The 21,169-nt window shown below is 33.0% G+C and overlaps 2 protein-coding genes across 2 annotated transcripts; both read left to right on the top strand.

The window, feature by feature from the left end:
• Positions 1-1,606: 1,606 nt before the first annotated feature.
• On the top strand, positions 1,607-6,804 carry LOC140057763 (1,25-dihydroxyvitamin D(3) 24-hydroxylase, mitochondrial-like). Its single transcript, XM_072103484.1, has 9 exons — positions 1,607-1,689; positions 1,957-2,159; positions 2,529-2,741; positions 3,207-3,379; positions 3,585-3,751; positions 3,947-4,025; positions 5,288-5,447; positions 5,684-5,727; positions 5,949-6,804. The coding sequence occupies exons 1-9, from the start codon at positions 1,625-1,627 to the stop codon at positions 6,063-6,065; spliced, it is 1,221 nt and encodes a 406-aa protein (XP_071959585.1). The 5' UTR covers positions 1,607-1,624; the 3' UTR covers positions 6,066-6,804.
• Positions 6,805-7,613: 809 nt separating this feature from the next.
• On the top strand, positions 7,614-18,527 carry LOC140057760 (1,25-dihydroxyvitamin D(3) 24-hydroxylase, mitochondrial-like). Its single transcript, XM_072103482.1, has 9 exons — positions 7,614-8,083; positions 8,526-8,728; positions 9,122-9,334; positions 13,532-13,692; positions 13,846-14,012; positions 14,964-15,042; positions 16,430-16,589; positions 17,838-17,881; positions 18,035-18,527. The coding sequence occupies exons 1-9, from the start codon at positions 7,668-7,670 to the stop codon at positions 18,140-18,142; spliced, it is 1,551 nt and encodes a 516-aa protein (XP_071959583.1). The 5' UTR covers positions 7,614-7,667; the 3' UTR covers positions 18,143-18,527.
• Positions 18,528-21,169: the final 2,642 nt, after the last annotated feature.

Below are 21,169 nucleotides of genomic sequence, written 5' to 3'. Positions count from 1 at the left end.
AGCCACGTGACAATCACAATTTAGGAGCCAACGTATCGACATCCTCAATCTGGCTTTAGAAAAAAAGTAATCATTTCAACAATGTGTGGAATTATACATACATCAATAACTTAAATGAAAGAACAACTGCAGTTATTTTCTTTAATTTAAGTGAAATTTGATGGTGCTAGTTACAATCTGTTATGGAAAAAATGTGTTTGAGGAGAAAAACAGTGACAAATGCCAATACATTGACATAAACAGTCTGGCTAAGAAGAAAAACTATAATTAACAACCATTTTCAGTGGAAGAAGCATTTGGCACTGTTTATTGATCACGAACTCCTTTTGCAAAACTTATTGATTGTGGTATTGGGTCATCACCGCTTGTTGATTGTATAATTGGTAAAAGTTCTCAAGTTGTTGAATTCAACTGAACAAAATCTCCTATACTCTATAAAAGTGAATTATGTACATTGGTGATCAGATTGTACCCTACTCTATTTTGCAAGTTAACTGATCGTTACAAGTATTATGTTTCAGTCTGTAGTTCAATTTGAGCCAGTTTTATTATAAACAAGAAATATTGTTGTTTATTTCAGAAATAATGATTTTTTATCAATTAATAACAGTCAGTAGGAAACATATGTAACGTAAGTATAGTCTGGACTACTGTCAGAACAAAAGTATAATCATAAACTAAACTATCAAACTAAATCTATCAACATAGTGTTTTTTTAAAGAAAATCGGTCTGCCTTCAACATTATTATGCTGTACTCGAGCTGTTCAACCGAGAGAATGACAAATTGAGAGTGAGAACAAAATACGTGCGGTAGTTATAAGTGACGTTTTTTCAATATCGTGTTCTAATATTAATTTGGCTTTGGTAGGTCAACAAATATCGTGTCAGAAAATATTTACCAGTAAAGTGGTACTGAAATGCATGTCTTATTCGAGTTTTTTGTTACATAAGTGTGAGGGCTGCGCGCGCGGGAAGGGGTAGGCCTACATGTGGAAGCCTAATCAATAAGCCAAATGGCGCGCTACCTATTCATTTGAGCTTGAATTGATTGTAATGAATGTATTTCTATTATACTGTACTACTAGGATATTGTTCAACGTCCAATTACCATTGATTTATCCGCTGAACTTTAAACTCTAAGATATATTGCCTTTGTTGACATTGTTACGGTACAAAACGCATACTAATATAGTCTTTAGTCTATGTGTTTTGACATAGCTATATTTGTAATTTCTAACCAACGAGTAGCCATACATGCATGTTGAGGCAATGGCAGGAATTGTAAACCATTGTTATAGACGCTTTTCATTATTGAAATACATGTCATTACGATATGCCACGTCTACAGCTACGACTCCTCAGCTTAACAACAAGAAGCTTAAATCTATAGACGACCTACCCGGAGTAGGGATACGAGGAGCGCCTTTGGTCATGAACAAAATCATATCAACAGCGCTGTTGTTACGGGGAAATGTAATGAAAAGCCATGAAATGAGTGTTGAAAATGCAAAGAAGTACGGTAAGATGTACAGAAATAGCATGTTTATATTCGATATGATTGTAATAAGCGATCCCAAACTTATAGAAACATTTTGTAGATCTGAAGATAAATATCCAGAGAGAATGCAATTTAGTCCTTGGATTGAATATAGAAAAGAACACAAGAAACCACTTGGTATATTGCTGGAGTAAGTATACGATTTATTATATATATATATTTTTATTGTAATAACATTTTCACATAAGCCATCATACATATATTGGCCTTTATTAGGAACAATTAAAAATCTTGTTAAGACAATGTAATATTGCTAGTTGGATCTGGAAAATTAACCATATACACAAGATTATCACTATAAAGTTGGTTAAATATGCACCTTTACACTATTTAAATTAACCTTTATGGTAGTAGGTTAAACAAACAATAAAACCGTATCGTTTATTTTTGCTTCTAGGGATGGTGAAAAATGGCAAAAAAGTCGATCTGCTATGAGTAGACGGTTACTACGACCACAGGAAATATCTCTCTTTTTAAATTCTATGCATGGTGTATCGACGGATATAGTAAAGAGGCTAAAAACTTTACGCCAGAAAGAAGGTCAAAATAAAGACAAGGTTCCATACCTCGAAGAAGAGTTGTTTAGTTGGGCATTTGAATGTACGTTTTTTTTCCTTCAAATTTCAAGTTTCTGTTTTTTTTTTTTTTTTTTTTTTTTTTTTATTCAGTATATTACACAGAGGCGCCTTACAAGATGGAACCATCTTGTAATCTGTTCACACAGATTAGAAAGCAGAATGACGTGTCGTTGTTAAAGACAATTGATGAATAAACGAAGGGACTAACAAACAGAGGAGATTGTTTTAGACAAAAACTTACTATGCAGTCAAGGGAAAAATGGCAAAATTTGTCCTACTTTCTAGGATTTTTATCAGATAATCTATATTGTTTTGACTACTCTTGTAACATGAACACAGTGCTGATTTTGCCATTTTTCCTCTAACTGTATGTATAATTTTTCATTTTCAGCTGCTTGTACAGTTTTCTTCGACAAACGCCTTGGTATTTTGGACAAGAAATCACACAAGATTCATGAAGAAATCGACGAGTTCTTATATGCTTTTAAAAAGGTATTGGCGACATCTGCGGATCTTATGTTGATGCCTTATTCTATCCAAAGGATGTTGAAAACTAAATCGTATACACTACACAAACAATCATGGGATTTGCTCTTTAAAGTGTGTAAGTATTACAGTACATATAGAAGCTAACATTCAATAATTACGACCTTGTATAGATACCGTTTGTCTACCACAAATAATAATGATTTACAGTAGGGAGAAGGCATTAGGCACTGAAGCCTATTTTCCACTACTAACCGAATCGAAGCGTCAGCTTATACGCATGCGTATTCCATCGTCCTTAAGTTTTTAGTTTCAGCGAAATTGGTTGTTCGAATTGTTTACTCATTACTTTTTGCGAAGCAAAAAATTGCGTGACCATTTAGAGCTCAGGAAATGAGCCATGACGCGTTCATGAGCACCTATGTATATCGAGAAGCTCAACAGACACGTGATGTGCAGGTGGTGCAAATTTGCCTAGTGGAAAATCGGCTTAAGATAGTCTTCCGTCTTGCGATTTAAAGTTTTTTAGGTTACAAATTATTTAATAACTGATCAGTAGCATAATATTTATTATTTCTCAAAGCCCGTGACCTAATCGATATGAAACTAAACGAGTTGGCAGACAAAGTTGATAAAAGTGATAAAGAAAAAGTTGACGATGGAAGTTTCCTGGCGTACCTTGTTGCACAGGATAAACTGAGTGATGAAGAAATATATGGGAATATGACAGAACTGCTAGCGGCAGCAGTAGACACGGTGAGTGATAGAAATAAACACCGTATATATCATAACTAATATTTGAAACGGATTTGAAGCACAATTATATTTTCACACTAATCCATCCTCAATGTGAGCGAAGCTTAGACGTTCACATTGTTTGATGTGTTGTTTGCCATATTGCGAAGTACATCGATCGTCTATATTATGAAATCATAGAACTGATAAAAATGTTTAATTACAGACTTCCAACTCTACGCTATGGATACTTTACTGCCTTGCAAAGAATCCACAATGTCAGGAACGTTTATACGAAGAAGTAAAACGAGTTTTCCCAGAAGGCATCACGCCAACAAAAGATCACTACAACCAGATGAGCTATCTGAAAGCTGTCATGCAGGAAACACAGAGGTTATCATTCATTATTATCATTTTTACCAATACACATAATTACATTTTAAGTTGAAGTCATGGATAAAAAGTGGTGGTCTACGAGAGGTAAACATTACATATTACAGTAGGAAGGTAGAATGAGTTCCGTTATGAGAGGTATCGACTTACTGAGAGAAGAAATATGTTTTTTTTTTTTGTGTTTGATTTTCACAGATTATTTCCAATTGTACCAGGAGTATCAAGAATTATTCAGGAAGATAAGGAAATTAATGGATTCAATATACCAGCTGGGGTAAGTTCTGGGGATCCTTGCAACAATTATTTTTCTTTTTTTTTAAACCATCATCGTTAACATCGTTTTATTTGAACCACCAGTGAACAACATAAAATAGCCACAACTGTACAACTTCCATTATGTAAAAGTAAATTTAATAACAATAAAGTTTGACAAAACAATTCTTTTCTTCCTATATCCAAAAAAAAAATGTCCCCGACAAAATAAAAACCCACCCAATTCTCAAGCAATAATCAACAGTTTCCCTATTCCCAACACAATGTCTATAACTCCTCAAACTTCCAACAACAACGAGTAATAAAAGTCCACAATATCGTTACTTCTTGTATTCTCCCGTCTCCGATGCTGGAATATAAACAAATTAGAAAAGTTAAAACTCCCACTCCTTTGCTACGGTACCGTTCTGCTGTTATCACCAATAATTAATATTTCCAACCTGCAACTAATTTCCTGCAAATAATGTTTCTGGCATATAATTAAATCAAACATAAAAGTTATGTTTCTTGATATCGTTCTGCAATCCAACAATCTGCTTCTCCTACCAATTACTTCTTTCTTCCTTTTTTCCGCATACAATTTATCTCCAATAATTTCAACAAAGGTCTCAAAGCTCCAAGTATGATGCAACTATTCTGCTATTTTCACCAGTTATTTCTTTCTCCAATTTCCAAATACAATTACATTTTTAATCTTCAATAATATCAACAATTTACAAGTTCTCAAAAAAATTCAAGAACAGCCTTATAGTATTACTTTCAACTCACTATTTCTTTTACTTTGTGTATATCACTTTATTTCCTTTATGCTTCCCCTCTACATCACCGTAACACAATTACTTTCTTCTCCTGTATGCATTTGTTTCCCATATCAATTCTCCTATCCTTTCCTTGCTTAACATAACACTCTTCTCTGTCTCCTATCATTTTCCATCTTCCTCAAAAATCCCTCAATTGCACACATACAACCACCTTATCCTTCTCCACCATTCAGCAACTCACATCCTGAATTAATTCCTATACTTCTCCACCAATCATAGACCTCCGCACCATCCTTCTCTGCAACACAATACTCTGCTCCATTGGCTTCACACAATAGCTTCATAAAACAAAAGTGAAAACAAAGGAAAAGTGAAAATAGACTAGCTCAATATATATATATACAACTTATGTCACTTGTGACAGGGACATAGCGTTAAAGTTAACGTTTACTTTCTAATATCTTCTTCAAAAAACGGAAGTATTTATCATTATTGATTATAGAAAACAGTTGTTCTCGATACGTACTCAGTAACCCGTAATCCAGAATACTTTGAAGATCCGTTGAGCTTCAAACCTGAACGATGGCTTGATCGAGTGAAAGGCGAACGATTAAACAAGTTCTTGATGTTGCCATTTGGTGTTGGTATTCGAAGTTGTATTGGTAAGTTGCCTTGTTATTTTATTTTACCCTTTAGTACACATCCCATATCAACAACTAATCAATTAGATTACGAGAACTAAACTCATTCCCAAAAGTTGTATTATTCAGACCATTAGTCAATACGAAATTGGCATATCGCCAATTGGTTTGCAGGACGGTTCGTTACGTTTATTTATCGTCGTTGATATTAGGTGCTATAATTCAAAGAATGCAATTTATGGAATGTTTTTTATTAGGTCGGCGACTTGCTGAACAGGAGATGCACACATTGTTACCAATGGTAAATATTATTTAGGATTAAGATGGCTTTTAAAGATATTTTTCAATTTCTACACGTGTTCACTGATTTGCATACATAGCCTATTCATTATTCAGTTTTGCCATTATTTTGAGAAATAATTCTCAGGTTAAAACAAAATGTAGGCCTACTGATCAGTTGGATATAAATGTATGGAACTTGGCAACATCACTAGGTGATTACCTTCTCCTTGCTTTTTTTAGATTATAAAAAACTTCCGGCTTGAAATTGACAAGGAAGTCAAGTCAGTATCAAAGATATTTTTGGTTCCCGACCAGCCACTCGATCTTCGTCTAGTAGACAGAAATGCCATTATATGACGATCATAATCAATATTATCGATGCCATTGATACAATGTACAGATTCTGTTATAAAGAAACTTAATTATAGATTAGTTTACAATTATAACGTATAAATTCAATCTGCACGTAGAAAGTGGAAAAGTGATATGTTGGTATAACTTGTCCCAATGCTAATCAAAAATGAAATGTTTCGCTTAGTAAGCAGTCTTGGTGGTAATTAGGCACTGTGTAAAGCATTTGACACGTAAACATGGTTGGAGTTGTGGCTTGGTGATTATGATGCATGGCTACCAATTCAAGGGTCCTGGGTTCAAGTCCAGGATTTTTTTTCTAATAACAAATTACAACTCCACTCCCAACGACTTGTAATAAGACTTGTAATAAGACTTTATTTATGTAGAGCATATTGTGTATGTTTGTCTTGTGAACAGGATTGCCACCTTTATGAAGGATAGTGCATGAATTCGCTTATGGTTATCCTTGGCAATTTGCCTAATTATATAATAAACCAATACATTTTAAAAAATAAAGTGAATACAAAAATCAGTTTTAAATCATGTAGTATTTATAAATAAACTGATGTGTATTGGATATGTTGTTGTTTGTAATAAGGCAGGTTCATTTATCTTATCTATATACGGTGCGTCCAGTAAACACCTTAAGTTTATTTATGTTTTATTCTGATAGTCAATAGTAAACTCATCTAGTATAGGCCTAGCGAAAGTTCATGTTACTCGTACCTGTATAGGTATTATCCAGATCGGACATTTTCTTGAACCATTTTTAAATGATATATATAACGGACTTACATAATATGTTATATATGGAAAGAAAGAAAGAAAGTTTTAGAGGCCTGCTCTTATATGGTACACAAGCACGGTTTCAAAATGAGAATGAAATAAAGAAGTTGAAATCGTGTTGGCATACAATATTAAGACAGATGGTCAAGAGAGGGTTTGACAGGGCAATGAATGAGGCTGACCAACCAGGTGAGGATATCTACAGACTTGTATATTCCAACAAAAGGATATGTGGAATTGTTGGAACATCTTCCTTCAGGGACTGAATATACAGTCAGTATATCCGATACGTTGGTCATATCTGTAGAGGACCGAATACATCAAAAAAGATGTATTTTAAGTATGGAAATCAGGCAAGCCAAAGTCATTACACAATTGATAACAATTGTTAACGAACACATTAGTAGGCTATTTGGTGCTGAAAAGGTTTTCGACTCCAGTTCTACGACGTAGAAGAGGAGGATCCCATATGTATGTATGTATATGGGCGGTTTAAGAATATTTTTGCCTACTCTTTGCTATGTTTGTTGATCTATGCTGTTTTGTATACTAAGATTACACATAAACATAAATTACACATTTAATGTCATTTTAAACGTACAGTATATTTATTTGCACTATGTAAAGTATTTATAATAATATGATAAATAGGTCTACATTCGTTCCAGGAAGTGTTTGATTTGCCGTTGAACTTTAAAACTAGGATGGCGCTTTTGTTATTAAATAATGTTGACATAGCCTACGTATTTTAGTCGTAGCTATGACTTGGAATCGCAACCAACGGGTTCAACGATTCACGCCTACAATTCATGTTTTTAAATGGCAATATCAAGAATGGACAACTTCTGTAGACGCATTTCAATATCATTATTGAGGTACACGCCTTTAAGATATTCCTCGTCTATTCCTCGGATTAACAAGAAGCTTAAGCCTATAGATGACCTACCCGGAGTAGGCATACGGGGAGCCCCATTAATCGTCAACAAAATCATATCAACGACGCTGAGATTATGGAGCGGTGTAACGAAAACACATGAGATGAATGGTGAATACGCAAAGAAGTACGGGAAAATGTACAGAAACAGCATGTTTGTATTTGATCTGATTGTAATAAGCGATCCCAAACTTATAGAAATATTTTGTAGATCTGAAGATAAATATCCACAGAGAATGCAATTCAGTCCGTGGATAGAATATAGAAAAGAGAGCAACAAACCACTTGGTATATTGCTGGAGTAAGTAAAGTAAAGTCTGTGTAGACCTTATAAATACTATTATACTTTTAGGGTGGCTATGAAATTGCAATTATAGTGTAGGCATATTTTAGGATGATGGAATCACGTGGCATTAACAATATAGAATACAGTATATCATTTTTTAGTAATCTTTATTTAAGTCGTAATTGATAGACATGTTTTCCACACGTTGTAGGCCACACATTCTTGTCTACTCTACACTTAAACATAATGATTGATTTGATTTGGAGTGAACAAATATGAAAAATCTTAATTGTAGAAACGTGGACATACATTGTCTACTGAAACTCATCCAGCAACTAGGAACAACAGTTTGTCTCAAAATGATAAAAAATTAATAATGCATATGCTCGGTTTCCTTTTTCACACTGAAATAATTATGGCTGACACACAGTAGCCAACACAATTGTTTTTCTTGTAGGGATGGTGAACAATGGCACAAGATACGTTCTGCTATGAGTAGACGTTTACTCAGACCTCAGGAAATATCTCTTTATATAAATGCTATGTACGGTGTATCGACGGATGTACTGAAGAGACTAACATCTTTACGACCGAAAGAAGGTCCAAATAAGGACATCGTACCAGATATTGAAGAAGAGCTGTTTAGATGGTCATTTGAATGTATGTTATTGTGAATTAATAATACATCTGTGTCCACACATATATACATGAAAACACAATGACTATCAAGCTTTGCCTACACTGTTTCTCGCTTTGAGCACTCTTGAGTGGTATGTGCTCTATAAAAATCGATATAATTATTAGGCCTATTATTTTTTGACAAAAAAGCTTTTATGTGTCCAAATATATGGTAGAGATATAAATTCATCGTGTCCATTTATGAGTTCATCACATTTTCAAAGTTTGAAAATGTAGTCAGAGGTTATAATATGGCTATTCAAACACAACGACAATTTGTTTTAAATTTGGTAAAATAGTTGTACTTGGCTCCTGATAAATGTATGACAATTGAACTTGTACTGTGGTGTTTTTTTTATTGATACTTACTTTCAGCTGCTTGTACAGTTTTCTTCGACACACGTCTTGGAATTTTGGACAAGAATTCACCGAAGATTCATGAAGAAATTGACGAGTTTGTCTACGCTTTTCAAAACGTATTGGCGACAACTGTTGACCTGATGTTGAAACCTTATTTTATTCAAAAGATGCTGAAAACTAAATCTTACAAACTTCATAAAGAATCATGGGATTTGCTCTTCAGAGTCTGTAAGTATTGTAAAAACAATATTCCTTTGTTACCACAAATTGTAACAATTGTTAAAACTAAAGTTAAGTAGTAGATATAAACAATAATAAAATATATAGTTCTTAGACTAAAACAATCAAAAAACATACAAAATCAAAGCATTGACAACAATACAGCTATATTTACTATTTATAGAATAAAAATGTTATCTGCACTAAATAAGCCAGTGGGTAAATCTTTATGGAATTCATTTAAAAGCAATATGTTATATAACAATAAAGAAACAAGTATAGAAAAATGGGTAGCTTTAAGAAATACGATTATGATAATATAATTTCTAATTTGATACGATTAACAGAAAAAGAATTACAGTGATACGGGTTACTGGTGGTACTGAGCTATTATTGTTTTTTTATCATGTATATAAATATATTGTATAATCCGGGTTGTAAAATAAAAACAAACAGATGAAAATGTGTGAACTATTTTAAAACGGGATAGATGATAATGATGATCCTGTCAAGTGTATAACAAAATATAAGAAAATTAATGAAAAAAAAGGAGTAATACAGAATTCATATATGTAAAAATGTTACTTATGAACTGTAACGACATTTACAAGTTAAATAATACTGTACTGTACTGATTTTATGTAATATGAGATAATATGAATGTGAATAAAAGTGGTGTTTGCGCCACAAAAGAGAAAAAAAAAACAATACAGCTATGGGTGATGCAAACGAAATATCTAATCCAATGTATATACTATTTAATCCATATTTGGTAACAGTAATAATGAACATGACTCATTTATTGAATATAGTGTTAGAAATAGGCTAAATGCTATTGAGACATGTTCTTATATGAGGCAATATGACTTAAATTAATCTGTAAAGAAATTAAAACATATTGGTTATTCTTTCCTTCACTATACTATTCGAAGTATCATAAACACATTGATGAACTAAATACTTAAACTTAATCAACCACTCCTTTACAATAATAGGAATATCGGAAATATGGTGAAACAATACATCGTGCAGACAATATTTACTGTTCCATGACTTCCTTGCATTAGATAGAATCGTAAAGGAAAAGGGAGTGGGTATGTTTGTTGCTTCTAAAATAGATATAAAGGAGAGAAACAATATTATGTATTGAATCGTGTGAATGTATTTAATAAAAAAAATGTAACAATACAACTTTTCGTATTATATACCAAACATAGTACTTTTTAATTAAATAATCATGCCAACCAATTGATGGGTGATTTTAACATTAAATTACACGCATCGACCGAGTTTGTAAATGATTTTCTAGAAGTAATGATGTCGCATTCATTTTACTCATCGAGTTTCGACTAGAATACAAAACAATACACCCTCATTAGTTGACAACGTTTTCTCAAATACATTTTCTGAATCTGGTATACTAATCTCAGACATATCTGATCACTTAACAGTATCCAAATTACCTACTCCGTGTCTGACAAACAAATCAACGTAAAAACGCGGTGTAACTCATAAATATGAATTAAAATTAAAAAAAATATAATTAAACTATATGATGACTCTTACTGCTTACCTCTCATTTGTTTAAATTGGTAATGATACACACAGATTATTAGTTATGAACTCATAAACTTCCACATTGAAACAAAATAAAATAGTTTTATTATTGGAGTGAAAAACAAAGGTACAGTGTTTTCACTGTAGTAACTACAGTAGACTATCAATGTTTTATACCAAAAGACACAAACTTTGGTAAAATGTCTTCAATTAAAATCATGTTATTATTCTAATTTTTAGCTGACCATTATTTGTAGTCGCAGTATGGTGGACAATATGCATACTTCAATACAATATTATAATTAATTTACAATACCATACTTCTTTTTAAAATTATAAAATTTTTCCAGTTTCTTTCAGGTGACATTATGATATAATTATTTTGAATTAAACATGATTCCTTCTGAACAAAATTTATTGATTAGCTATTTTAGCCATAATGATCTTCTTTAACTGAAAATGTAAAGTATATTTTAAATATAAATCCAAATTGCTGTTGATTGGATTGATGTCTATCATCCTGATGATGCTTACAAAGCATTTATCAACACATTAGGCCTATATAATAAACATATTTTTAAAAAACACAAAACCACCAGGAAATTATAAAAGGTAAGTTCAAATAACCATGGATGAGCTCAGGACTAGTAAAGTCTAGCAAAAGAAAGCATGTGTTGCACAGACAATTTATAAAACACCTCTCCTCTAAAATTACGCACATGTAAACATGCAAATCGTATTATGAAAATGTTTTATTATATTTTACTAAAGGAAATTAAAAAAACCTGGAACAGTATAAATGATATAGTAAATTAAGGTGGAGGCAAAAATGATGTCAACGACCACGGTATATTACTGAACAAGCTATTCCACCATCTCTATATAAATTATGGTTAATTCTATAGGCGAGCACAATGGAAAAACTTCGGTACAAATCTCTGCCTTGGATACCTACCTGATCTATCTGAGATGTACCGTGAAATGTAAATTTGATAACATTAGTTTCACTATTACGATATTGTTCCATATTTCTATCTTAGGAAGATATTAGCCTATAAAGAGTTTTTAAAGAAAATTTCTGATTTAATCGGTAGATTTTCAACTCAATTTCAATTGTACGCGGGTCGAAGTAATTTCCGGGTTCACGATGAGTTCACCTTGCAACCAGGGAGGTTAAAAAATAATTGTTATATATCCCTGTTGCAACAGCCTGGTTTCAACTAAGTCAGCCGTTATTTTTGTTTATTTTCGGAACGGACCGCGCGGATGAAGGTACATTAGTTAAAAAATAAAAATTATACTGCAAATTAATAAAGATCGAATTAAATATACGCCATAAAGCATCGAAATATATTGTGGGGAATAGTATTATAAAATTACATAGGGAGATCTGATAATAAGCCATTTTGTTTAAAATCGAATGAAATCCTGATAGCCGAGTTTATTAATAAGCTGGCAGGATTAACTGTAGGTTATCTGTGTCCCGTTAGGAACGGGATGTCTGCCCATGTTGTGAGCCGTCTGCCGCGGAAGTTAGTTTCAAAAGATGTTTAAATTTAATAATGTATTAGTTATTATGATGGTATTTATTTGAATAAACGTCTCCCCAATAAAACATCACTTTGAATAATAATCCCACCTCTCCCCCCACCCCAACCCAACTATCTAAACAAACGCCTATCCACATTTATACACACAATATTGTATTATATTTATAAGAACACAATTATGCTATTTGTATTAGAATTCATCGCACTGTTATCTACAATTTACCAAGCATTTGTTATTCTTTTTTACCACTTTTCAAATCTTTTAGAGATCATTTGATTATAAATGTTACCATATTATTAAAACCCACATATCCCTCTAATAAGCACCTCCCTCAAATGAAATCCGCCTCCCCTCCCCTATAAAGGCTCTACCAAACAATAAACACTATACATTAAAATGTTATTAATCATCTAAAACACTATGAAACAGAGTAGGGTTAGTTTTACGAATGTCAATCATTTTCAATAATGGTAACCGACAGAAACGTACAAGGAGAACGATTCTTCTAAAACCTTTTTACCCGAGTAATTATCATTCCCAGAACCATCGTCTTCTCGATAAAAGAGTAAAATCACGAAAACAATGTTTCTATAAATGGTATTTTGTCTAATATTAAGGAAACTAGCATTGGTGTTCCACAATGGTTCGTGTTGGGCTCTTTTATTGTTTCTTGTATATGTGAATAATATATGTAACTCAAGCACACAAATGAATTAATTAGCTTTGCCCATAATACATCAGGGTTCAAATGTGGAGATAACCTGAACCTATTGGCAAACACAATGAATGTGGAACTAGGTAGAATTATAATGTGGTTCAAGGCTAATAAACTTTTATTAAACACTGGTCAGAAAAATAATACGTAATCTTTAAAACTTGCCAAAGGCGTATTATTATTGAATTATTTGAATACATTTTTTTTTTCAATTTACTGCCAAAGATAACGAGTAAAATTTAGAAGTATTTTTAAATTAACATTATATTTTGTCTGTTAACGTTATTTCAGGACTTAGAGGGGGGTTTAAAAATAGTTATGTAACGGTTTTCTTTATTGGTAGAGCAGTATAAAGAAATTAGGCTTATTTATTATTTTAAAAGCACGGGACCTAATCGATATGAAACTAAACCAGCTTTCTAAAAGTGACATAGAACAAGTGGACGATGGAAGTTTTCTGGCTTACCTCGTCGCACAGAATAAATTGAGTGATGAAGAAATCTACGGAAATATGACAGAACTGCTAGCATCGGCAGTAGACACGGTTAGTGACAGTCTGTCAGCATGCACTAATAGTTTAATCTGAGCACAATCTATTCTATTCTTTCACACTAAAACATGCTAATAATAAAACACTTTCTTAAAATCATGTTTTGCAGAAATAAAATCATCATCATGATCAACTATTTTATTACAGACTTCAAACTCTATGTTATGGATGCTTTACTGCCTCGCAAAGAATCCTAAGTGCCAAGAACGTTTATACGAAGAAGTGACACGAGTTCTTCCAGAAGGCATCACGCCAACAAAAGAACACTACAACCAGATGAGCTATCTAAAAGCCGTCATCCAGGAAACACTGAGGTTGTTATGATAATTTCTGTGCATTTAAAGTTGTTGTAGAATTGTATTTTGTGTGTTAACTATTCTTACAGTATGCGTTTACACAAGAGAGTTGAAGTAACTGTTCTGGTTATAATTCATTAAACTTCAGGGTTGGCATTTATCAATATTTGCTTATAATTTTGCTTAAGCTGAAATATTTAAGAAGTACTTAAGCAAATAAATAAGAATATTTATCAAAAAGTCTTGGCATAAAAATTAGGTAGATTTCTTTGGTAAATTTTACTTTGCGCATGCGCAAATTTAAATTTAAGAGGGCAGTAAACTATGTCTTAGGACGAAAACTCCTTGTTTATGCGTGCGCATTAGATTTTTTTCTCTTAGCGATGACGGCGCTATAACATTTTATCTCCGCATTTTCGCTCACAATAAGAGAGGGCGCATTATGGTTACTGCTTTTATTACTTGAAATAAAAGAGCACAAAATTCAGAATACATACAAAAATCATTCGCTCTAAACTTAAATTAAATCAAAATGTATTTATTTGTGTCAATGACAGAGACCATTGGCAGCCGATACAGTTTTATAAAAGTAGCTTCGGGATAATCAAATGGGTCACACCTACCCCGAAATATAAGCTTTGCTCGTCTAATTTCTAGGCCATCTAATTATTGAAGATCGATATCATTATTCGAGTCACGTATAGCATGGCCTTTCCGAACGTTCGAGGTTTCGGCCTAGGGCGCCGTCGTTGTCAAAAAAAAAATGTTTCTGTTGCAAAAATGAGATAATTAATTACTTTCATCATCAGGGTGTTACAATACTTTGTCGTAACATGGGTGCGTTTTTCAAAATGTTCAGTTCTATACTGAAATGATATGCACTCAACCATTCGAATTGTATGGTCATTCACTAAATAGTGTTATACTCTACTACTACTATACTATTTTATTTTTTGCTATTGTTTTCAGGTTATATCCAACTGTACCAGGAGTATCAAGACGAATTAACAGAGATATAGAAATTGATGGATACAATATCCCAGCTGGGGTAAGTGCTTACATTCTGCGAAAAAGAGAAACCATAATCTTTCTACAATGAAGACCCAGTGGCGGATCTAGGGGGGTGAATAGGGTGGCTAGCCACCCCCCTTAATTCTCAAAAAAAAAAAAAAAAAAGATGCAACCTAATCGCGATTGACCGTCGCTAGACGTGGATTAATCTTTTAATTAAGAAGAGTAGGCCTAGCTAGGCCCTACTAGAGCTAGGGTTAGCATTAATAGTTGTGTGTAAATAGGCCTACACAGTGAAAGAGCTATAGAGTTTAATTACTATTTTAGTTGTGTGTAAATAGACCTACACAGTGAAAGAGCTATAGAGTTTAATTACTATTATGAATTCAAGAGTTTAAAAAGAAAACACGATTTACAATCTTCGGAAAATACCCATTTTCAAAACACACGCACTCCTAAAACTACCAGCGTCACGTTGTCAAGCTCGCTCCTCGTGTGAATGCTGACGTCATCACTCTCCAAAATACACCATTTTCCATTGCAGTTAATTTCCGCCGCCCTGGTCCGTGTGTGCACAAAGCGTTGGCGTGGTATATTTACACCCCTGAGTGGAGTGTAATATCGGGAACTTTTTTCTCGCGCATGAAAGTTTTTTGTATAATATTATGGTATGCACTATAAACGATAAAAATAAACGAGAAACATGGTGTTCTTTTATTATTTTATAGGCATAAAATAAACATGAAATGTCTTGTATGTACACACGGGACGGCCGAAAAAAGTATGTGGCGTATTTGGCGTTTTTTTTATTTGTGTTATAGACACGGCGATTACTGCGATCATTGTATACCAAATTACATTGAGTTATTCACCCGGCTGTAGGGTATACTGTATATCTCTGAGGTTAACAGACCACCACCAAAACACGGTACACAACACATGCACTCTATCGAGGCATTTTCGGAGTACCGCATTACCAAAATGTTCATTTTGTTTGAAGGTTTTTCGATCAAAGTTTATTATTAGTTCGTCGAAAAAGATCCGTACAGTATTTAGGAAGGATGTATTTAACTTTACATTATGTAATATTTGTTATTAAGTGTGATGGAAACAGTTTCTCTAGCCTATTAAACAGTGTGTAAGCATCTATTTTTTCAAAAATTTTCGGACCCTCGGGAGGGGGACACCCCCCCCAAACCCTCCCCCGCTCGGTGCTACGCACCTCGTTTGCCATTTTCGTGGCCACCCCCCCTCGTCAGATCCTAGATCCGCCACTGAACCAGAATGTTCGTGTTCCTTGATTAGTGTCGGATGGCTTTTATACGATCGAGATTCTTCTCATTTTGGACCTTATTTGCAGGTTTAAAAAATACTTAATATTGTTGCTTTCGAGTATATTATAAATCAATTTACGTTTATTATAGAAAACCGTTCTTCTCGATACGTACACGACAGCCCGTAATCCAGAATACTTTGAAGATCCGTTGAGTTTTAAACCTGAACGATGGCTTAATCGAATGAAAGGCGAAAGTTTAAACAATTTCTTGATGTTACCATTTGGTGTTGGTGTTCGAAGTTGTATCGGTAAGCTTTACTTTTCTTATTATTTCATTTTATATTTTAGTACCACGTCCAACAACAAGTTTTTTTGTTCACTCACAAAACATAATCTTTTTGATAAATAAACAATTTTATTATGTTTTATATGTTTTAAATAATTATATATAAATAGTTTCATTTATAAATATTAAGTTTCACCTTACATCTTATAAAAACTCTGCATGAAATCATTTACATTTACACTACATATAAAGTGAAACAATATCTATAAATATAGAGAATCAAAAGCAACTCAATAACTAGTTGCTTGTAGAGTATAGCATTATCAGTGCTTTCTGTTTACTCTTCTTTTTAGTGTTTTCCCTTTTTTCTTTTCTGTTTTATTTGCACTATTTACATTTTTGTACAAATTAGTTTATTTACAGTAACCTTCCAAAAAAAAATAAATAAAATACATTCATGGAATGCTTTTGTGTAAGTATATTTTTAAACATGATCCATGAGTTTTTACTAATTCTGACTATTTTTATTTTGTATATAGAATATAGAGCAATTGAGTATAACTTATTTTTTTTGTTGCATTCACACCCAAAAACAAGTTCTTCAAAGAACAGTTACTATTATCTAACTTTTTAAATATTCGATTGATTTTTCCATAATAAGACATTGCTTTTACATTCGAAAAACATGTGTTACATCAATTACATCAAATAACTCACATTTTTTTTGGTGTTTTTAATATTCCATTTATATAATTGTATATTAATTTGTTGGTAGAATTCTAAGAAGCAATTTGTAATTAAGTAGTGCATATTTTTTGTTTTTTCGTCCAACAAGTTAGTTATCTCACGAATTAGAAAATTAAACTCCTACTTCTTGCCATATGTTTAAAATTATCGGGAGCGAAATACACACAACTAGTGGTGAAGCAGCAGTATAAGGTAGGCCTATAAAATGTGTGCTCGTCTGCCAGGTCCAATAATAACAATGACAATAAAGGAATACAAAACAACCTGCACTTGAAGTGCCGTCCCAATCTCACTTACCTAACTACCCAAATTATGTATCCACAATTGACACAATGTCTTTTTGTAACAATCCAGGCTGAAATAATATTGAGTTTTTCAATTTAAAGAAACAGGTCGCACGTTACGTACACTGGCTTTTAAACATTGAGTACAAATGATTTTTTCATTGTTAGCAATTTATCCCTGTAATACAAAGTGAAACTTCATTTATTGATAAAAAGTATTATTATTTTTGCTGTATTAGGTCGTCGTTTGACTGAACAAGAGCTGCACACATTGTTACCAATGGTAATTTTTCTGTCAGTCCTCTTTGCCTTATCTTTTCACATTTACAGTAGTTCCACTTTGTTTAATATGCCTGTCCTTTATCGTTTATAATATGCGACATTTTGCAAGCAAAGTAAACAATTTGTTTAAAAACTTTCTTTTCTAATTTTGTAGATTATAAAAAACTTCCAGCTTGAAATTGACAAGGAGGTTAACCCAGTATCAAAGGCAATTTTGGTTCCTGACCAGCCACTTAATCTACGCCTGCTAGACCGAATATGACGTGTATAAAGTAAAATACGAGTGATCAAAATTACTCTAGTAATAAATTGTATAGATGTTGCAAAACATTAATTGCGCGAAGAAATATGATAATTATTGCAGACCATTATTACCTCGAGGTGATTATGTTTTTATTTTTCTAAAATGTTGTTCCATCCGCAAAAGACCGTACGCAGGATTTAATGTGGGTTGGTACGGATTTATATAATTTCATAAATTCTATTTTTCGAGCGAGTCGAGCAACCATTGGTAAACATTTTGAATAACTAAACACGTTAAATCTAAACACGTTTAGCGATTAAACACGTCAGAAAAAAGAGGAGACAATCTTTGTGTTTAGAGTCTAAACACTGTTTTTAGGGATAAACTTAAAACATTTAGGTAAAATATGGTAAATATAGTATTGCAATACTGTATAGTTAGTTATAAGTAGTGTATAACATATTTTTGACAATAAATATATAAACCATTTTACTGTGTGATATAAAAACACATATACTGTTAATGTTACTGTTACTGTTAATAATTTTAAAAATTATAAACGTCGTAGTGTTGTGTCGTTACATGTACTTTACTATTTCAGTTGACTATTAATATAACATCATTATTTTTTTGTATATGGTACGGTAGTAGGCATAGTCTACTAGATGTTTATTTTACAAATAATATAGCTTTATCGAGTTCAATTTTTAATCCTACATGTGAGAGTTTTAGGCAGCGATAGGATGTAAACAAACCAACTCTCATTGGCCTTCCAAAACTTGAACTGCGCTGTGGGTATAGATGACGTGAGTTTTAAAATGGGATTACCAGATAACCGATTAACGTCGGAGAACATTTTAAGTTGCAACGCGATCATTTCTGTGGTTTTTCTATTTTTTCAGCAGAAACAGACCCTATGACAGTGACAGTTTCAACAAAGTATTAAATCACTAATGTTTTCGTTTGTTTAATGGTATATTAATTATAAAACATGTTACTAAGTTGATAAACAATATATTTAAAAACTGTTCCTCTATGCACTCATCCTCTTCCCCATCCGTCAATCATAATGTTACATACAACATGAATTGTGTTTGACTTAACAATTTGGACTCATTTTGTGACAAAGTTTCTCATTCGAAAGTAGTTCCCAGGGTTTTAATTTGAGTTGACACATAAATCACCGTGTCTAGTTTTTTGTTCTTGTAAACGACATGCGCGACCTAGATATGCGTATACCATCTAGTTTATAATAATTATCCAAATCCGGCATTTAAAGAAAAAACGGTAACAATCTGATATTATCAATGGTTATATGTTATATCAAAAATAAATTAAATAGGTCAATTTTGGTTTGTATTGCTAATAATACCAGCAAATACAATCAAAACAATGCACTTCCACTCCTTTCTACATTCAACATTTAAAAAAACAGGGAACACTAGGACCGGAATGAAAACTAAAAAGACCTTGAACCATATTTATACAAACAATGTGCCATGTATGTGTAGGGTGGCATAACGTATTTCACATGATAAATAGGCCTAGATAATAAATATTGTTTTATTTTTCATGACGTCAGAAAACGATGTGACTTATTCGCTGAACTTTGAAGTGTAGGACTTATAATTATTAAAATGGCAATGGCAGGAAATCTAAACAGATTTCAAAGACGCATTTCAATATTATTAAAGTACACCAAATTACGATATTCCGCGTCTACAGCTACGGCTTAAAAGCACACTCCCCCGCTTAACGACAAGAAGCTTTAAAAATATATAGGCCCCCGATAGGCATACAAGGAACGCCTTTCAACAAAATGATATCAACAGCGCTACTTTTACGAGGAGATATAACCAAAAGCCATCACATGAATGTTGAAAACGGGACGGGAATGTACAGAAACAGCATGTTTATATTCGATCTGATTGTGTTAAGCGATCCCAAACTATAATAGAACCATTCTGTATATCTGAAGACAAGTATCGAGAGAGAATGCAATTCACTCCTTGGATTGAATATAGAAAAGAACGCAACAAGCCACTTGGCATATTACTGGAGTAGGCCTAAATATGGCACGTAGTTCTAAAATACTATTCTAATTGTAGAGTTACTATAGCATAAGCCGAGTCTAGATAGTGTTTTTGTTTATTAGGATTGTAGAGCGTTTTGTTTGGTGCGGACTTGGAAATTAAATTTCAACACTCTATAAATCTACGATGTTGACACAATATACATGCCGTTTTAACAGTACTTTCGACATAAATAATGTCTTTAATTTAGAACATTTAAAACAATTATAAGAAAAAAACTAGCGTGTGGAAACACCTTTAATTGAAGTACAGAATGCTTGGTCCACTGGAATCGATTGTTCGACAACCACTATTGGTCGAGAGTTTGATTTATTATTTTTAAAAATACTCTAAAGCCTTCTTATATCACTAAGGTAAGATATTCCTTTTTTAAATCTTTATTTATACTGAATAGCACTTAACTGACCGTAACTCACTGTACACCACTCTAGATGAGTGGTGCAAGTGGCTGGTGGGCCGGTCCTGGCCCTCTATTAGCCCATCTCGTCTTCTGAAATTGTCTTTTAAATTTTGTAGTTGTCAACATCAACTGTGCTAGTAGGGAAAGCATTCCATGAATTTACAACCCTTTGGGTAACAAAAATTACTACGGTAATTTAATCGAGCATTGTTCTTATTCAATTTATGCTTATGACGCCTAGTGGTGGTATATTCAGACTTGATTCGACCCTCAATGATTTGGCGTAGCGCAGAGACCAAACTTCGAATTCTGACTTTAGTGTGTCAGCATTGATGAAATTGTATTAAACAAAAAGGCAGCCACGGTGGGACGATAGCATGCACAGTCGAACGTTTAACGGATCGTTTCATAAATACTATTATATTTTGCTCCGGTCCCCTTCAGACTGTAATGACCATAGGATTTAGCCAATGAGCACTCATAGTGTAAGTAGGCTTACACACAAACATATTATATAATGCAATCGATCAACTGCCTAGAAACAATGCAAGA

Source organism: Antedon mediterranea, chromosome 8, assembly GCF_964355755.1.
Source record: "Antedon mediterranea chromosome 8, ecAntMedi1.1, whole genome shotgun sequence".
NCBI lineage: Eukaryota > Metazoa > Echinodermata > Crinoidea > Comatulida > Antedonidae > Antedon > Antedon mediterranea.
Note: the sequence above shows the minus strand (reverse complement) of the source record. Positions and strands in the feature narration are given on the sequence as shown.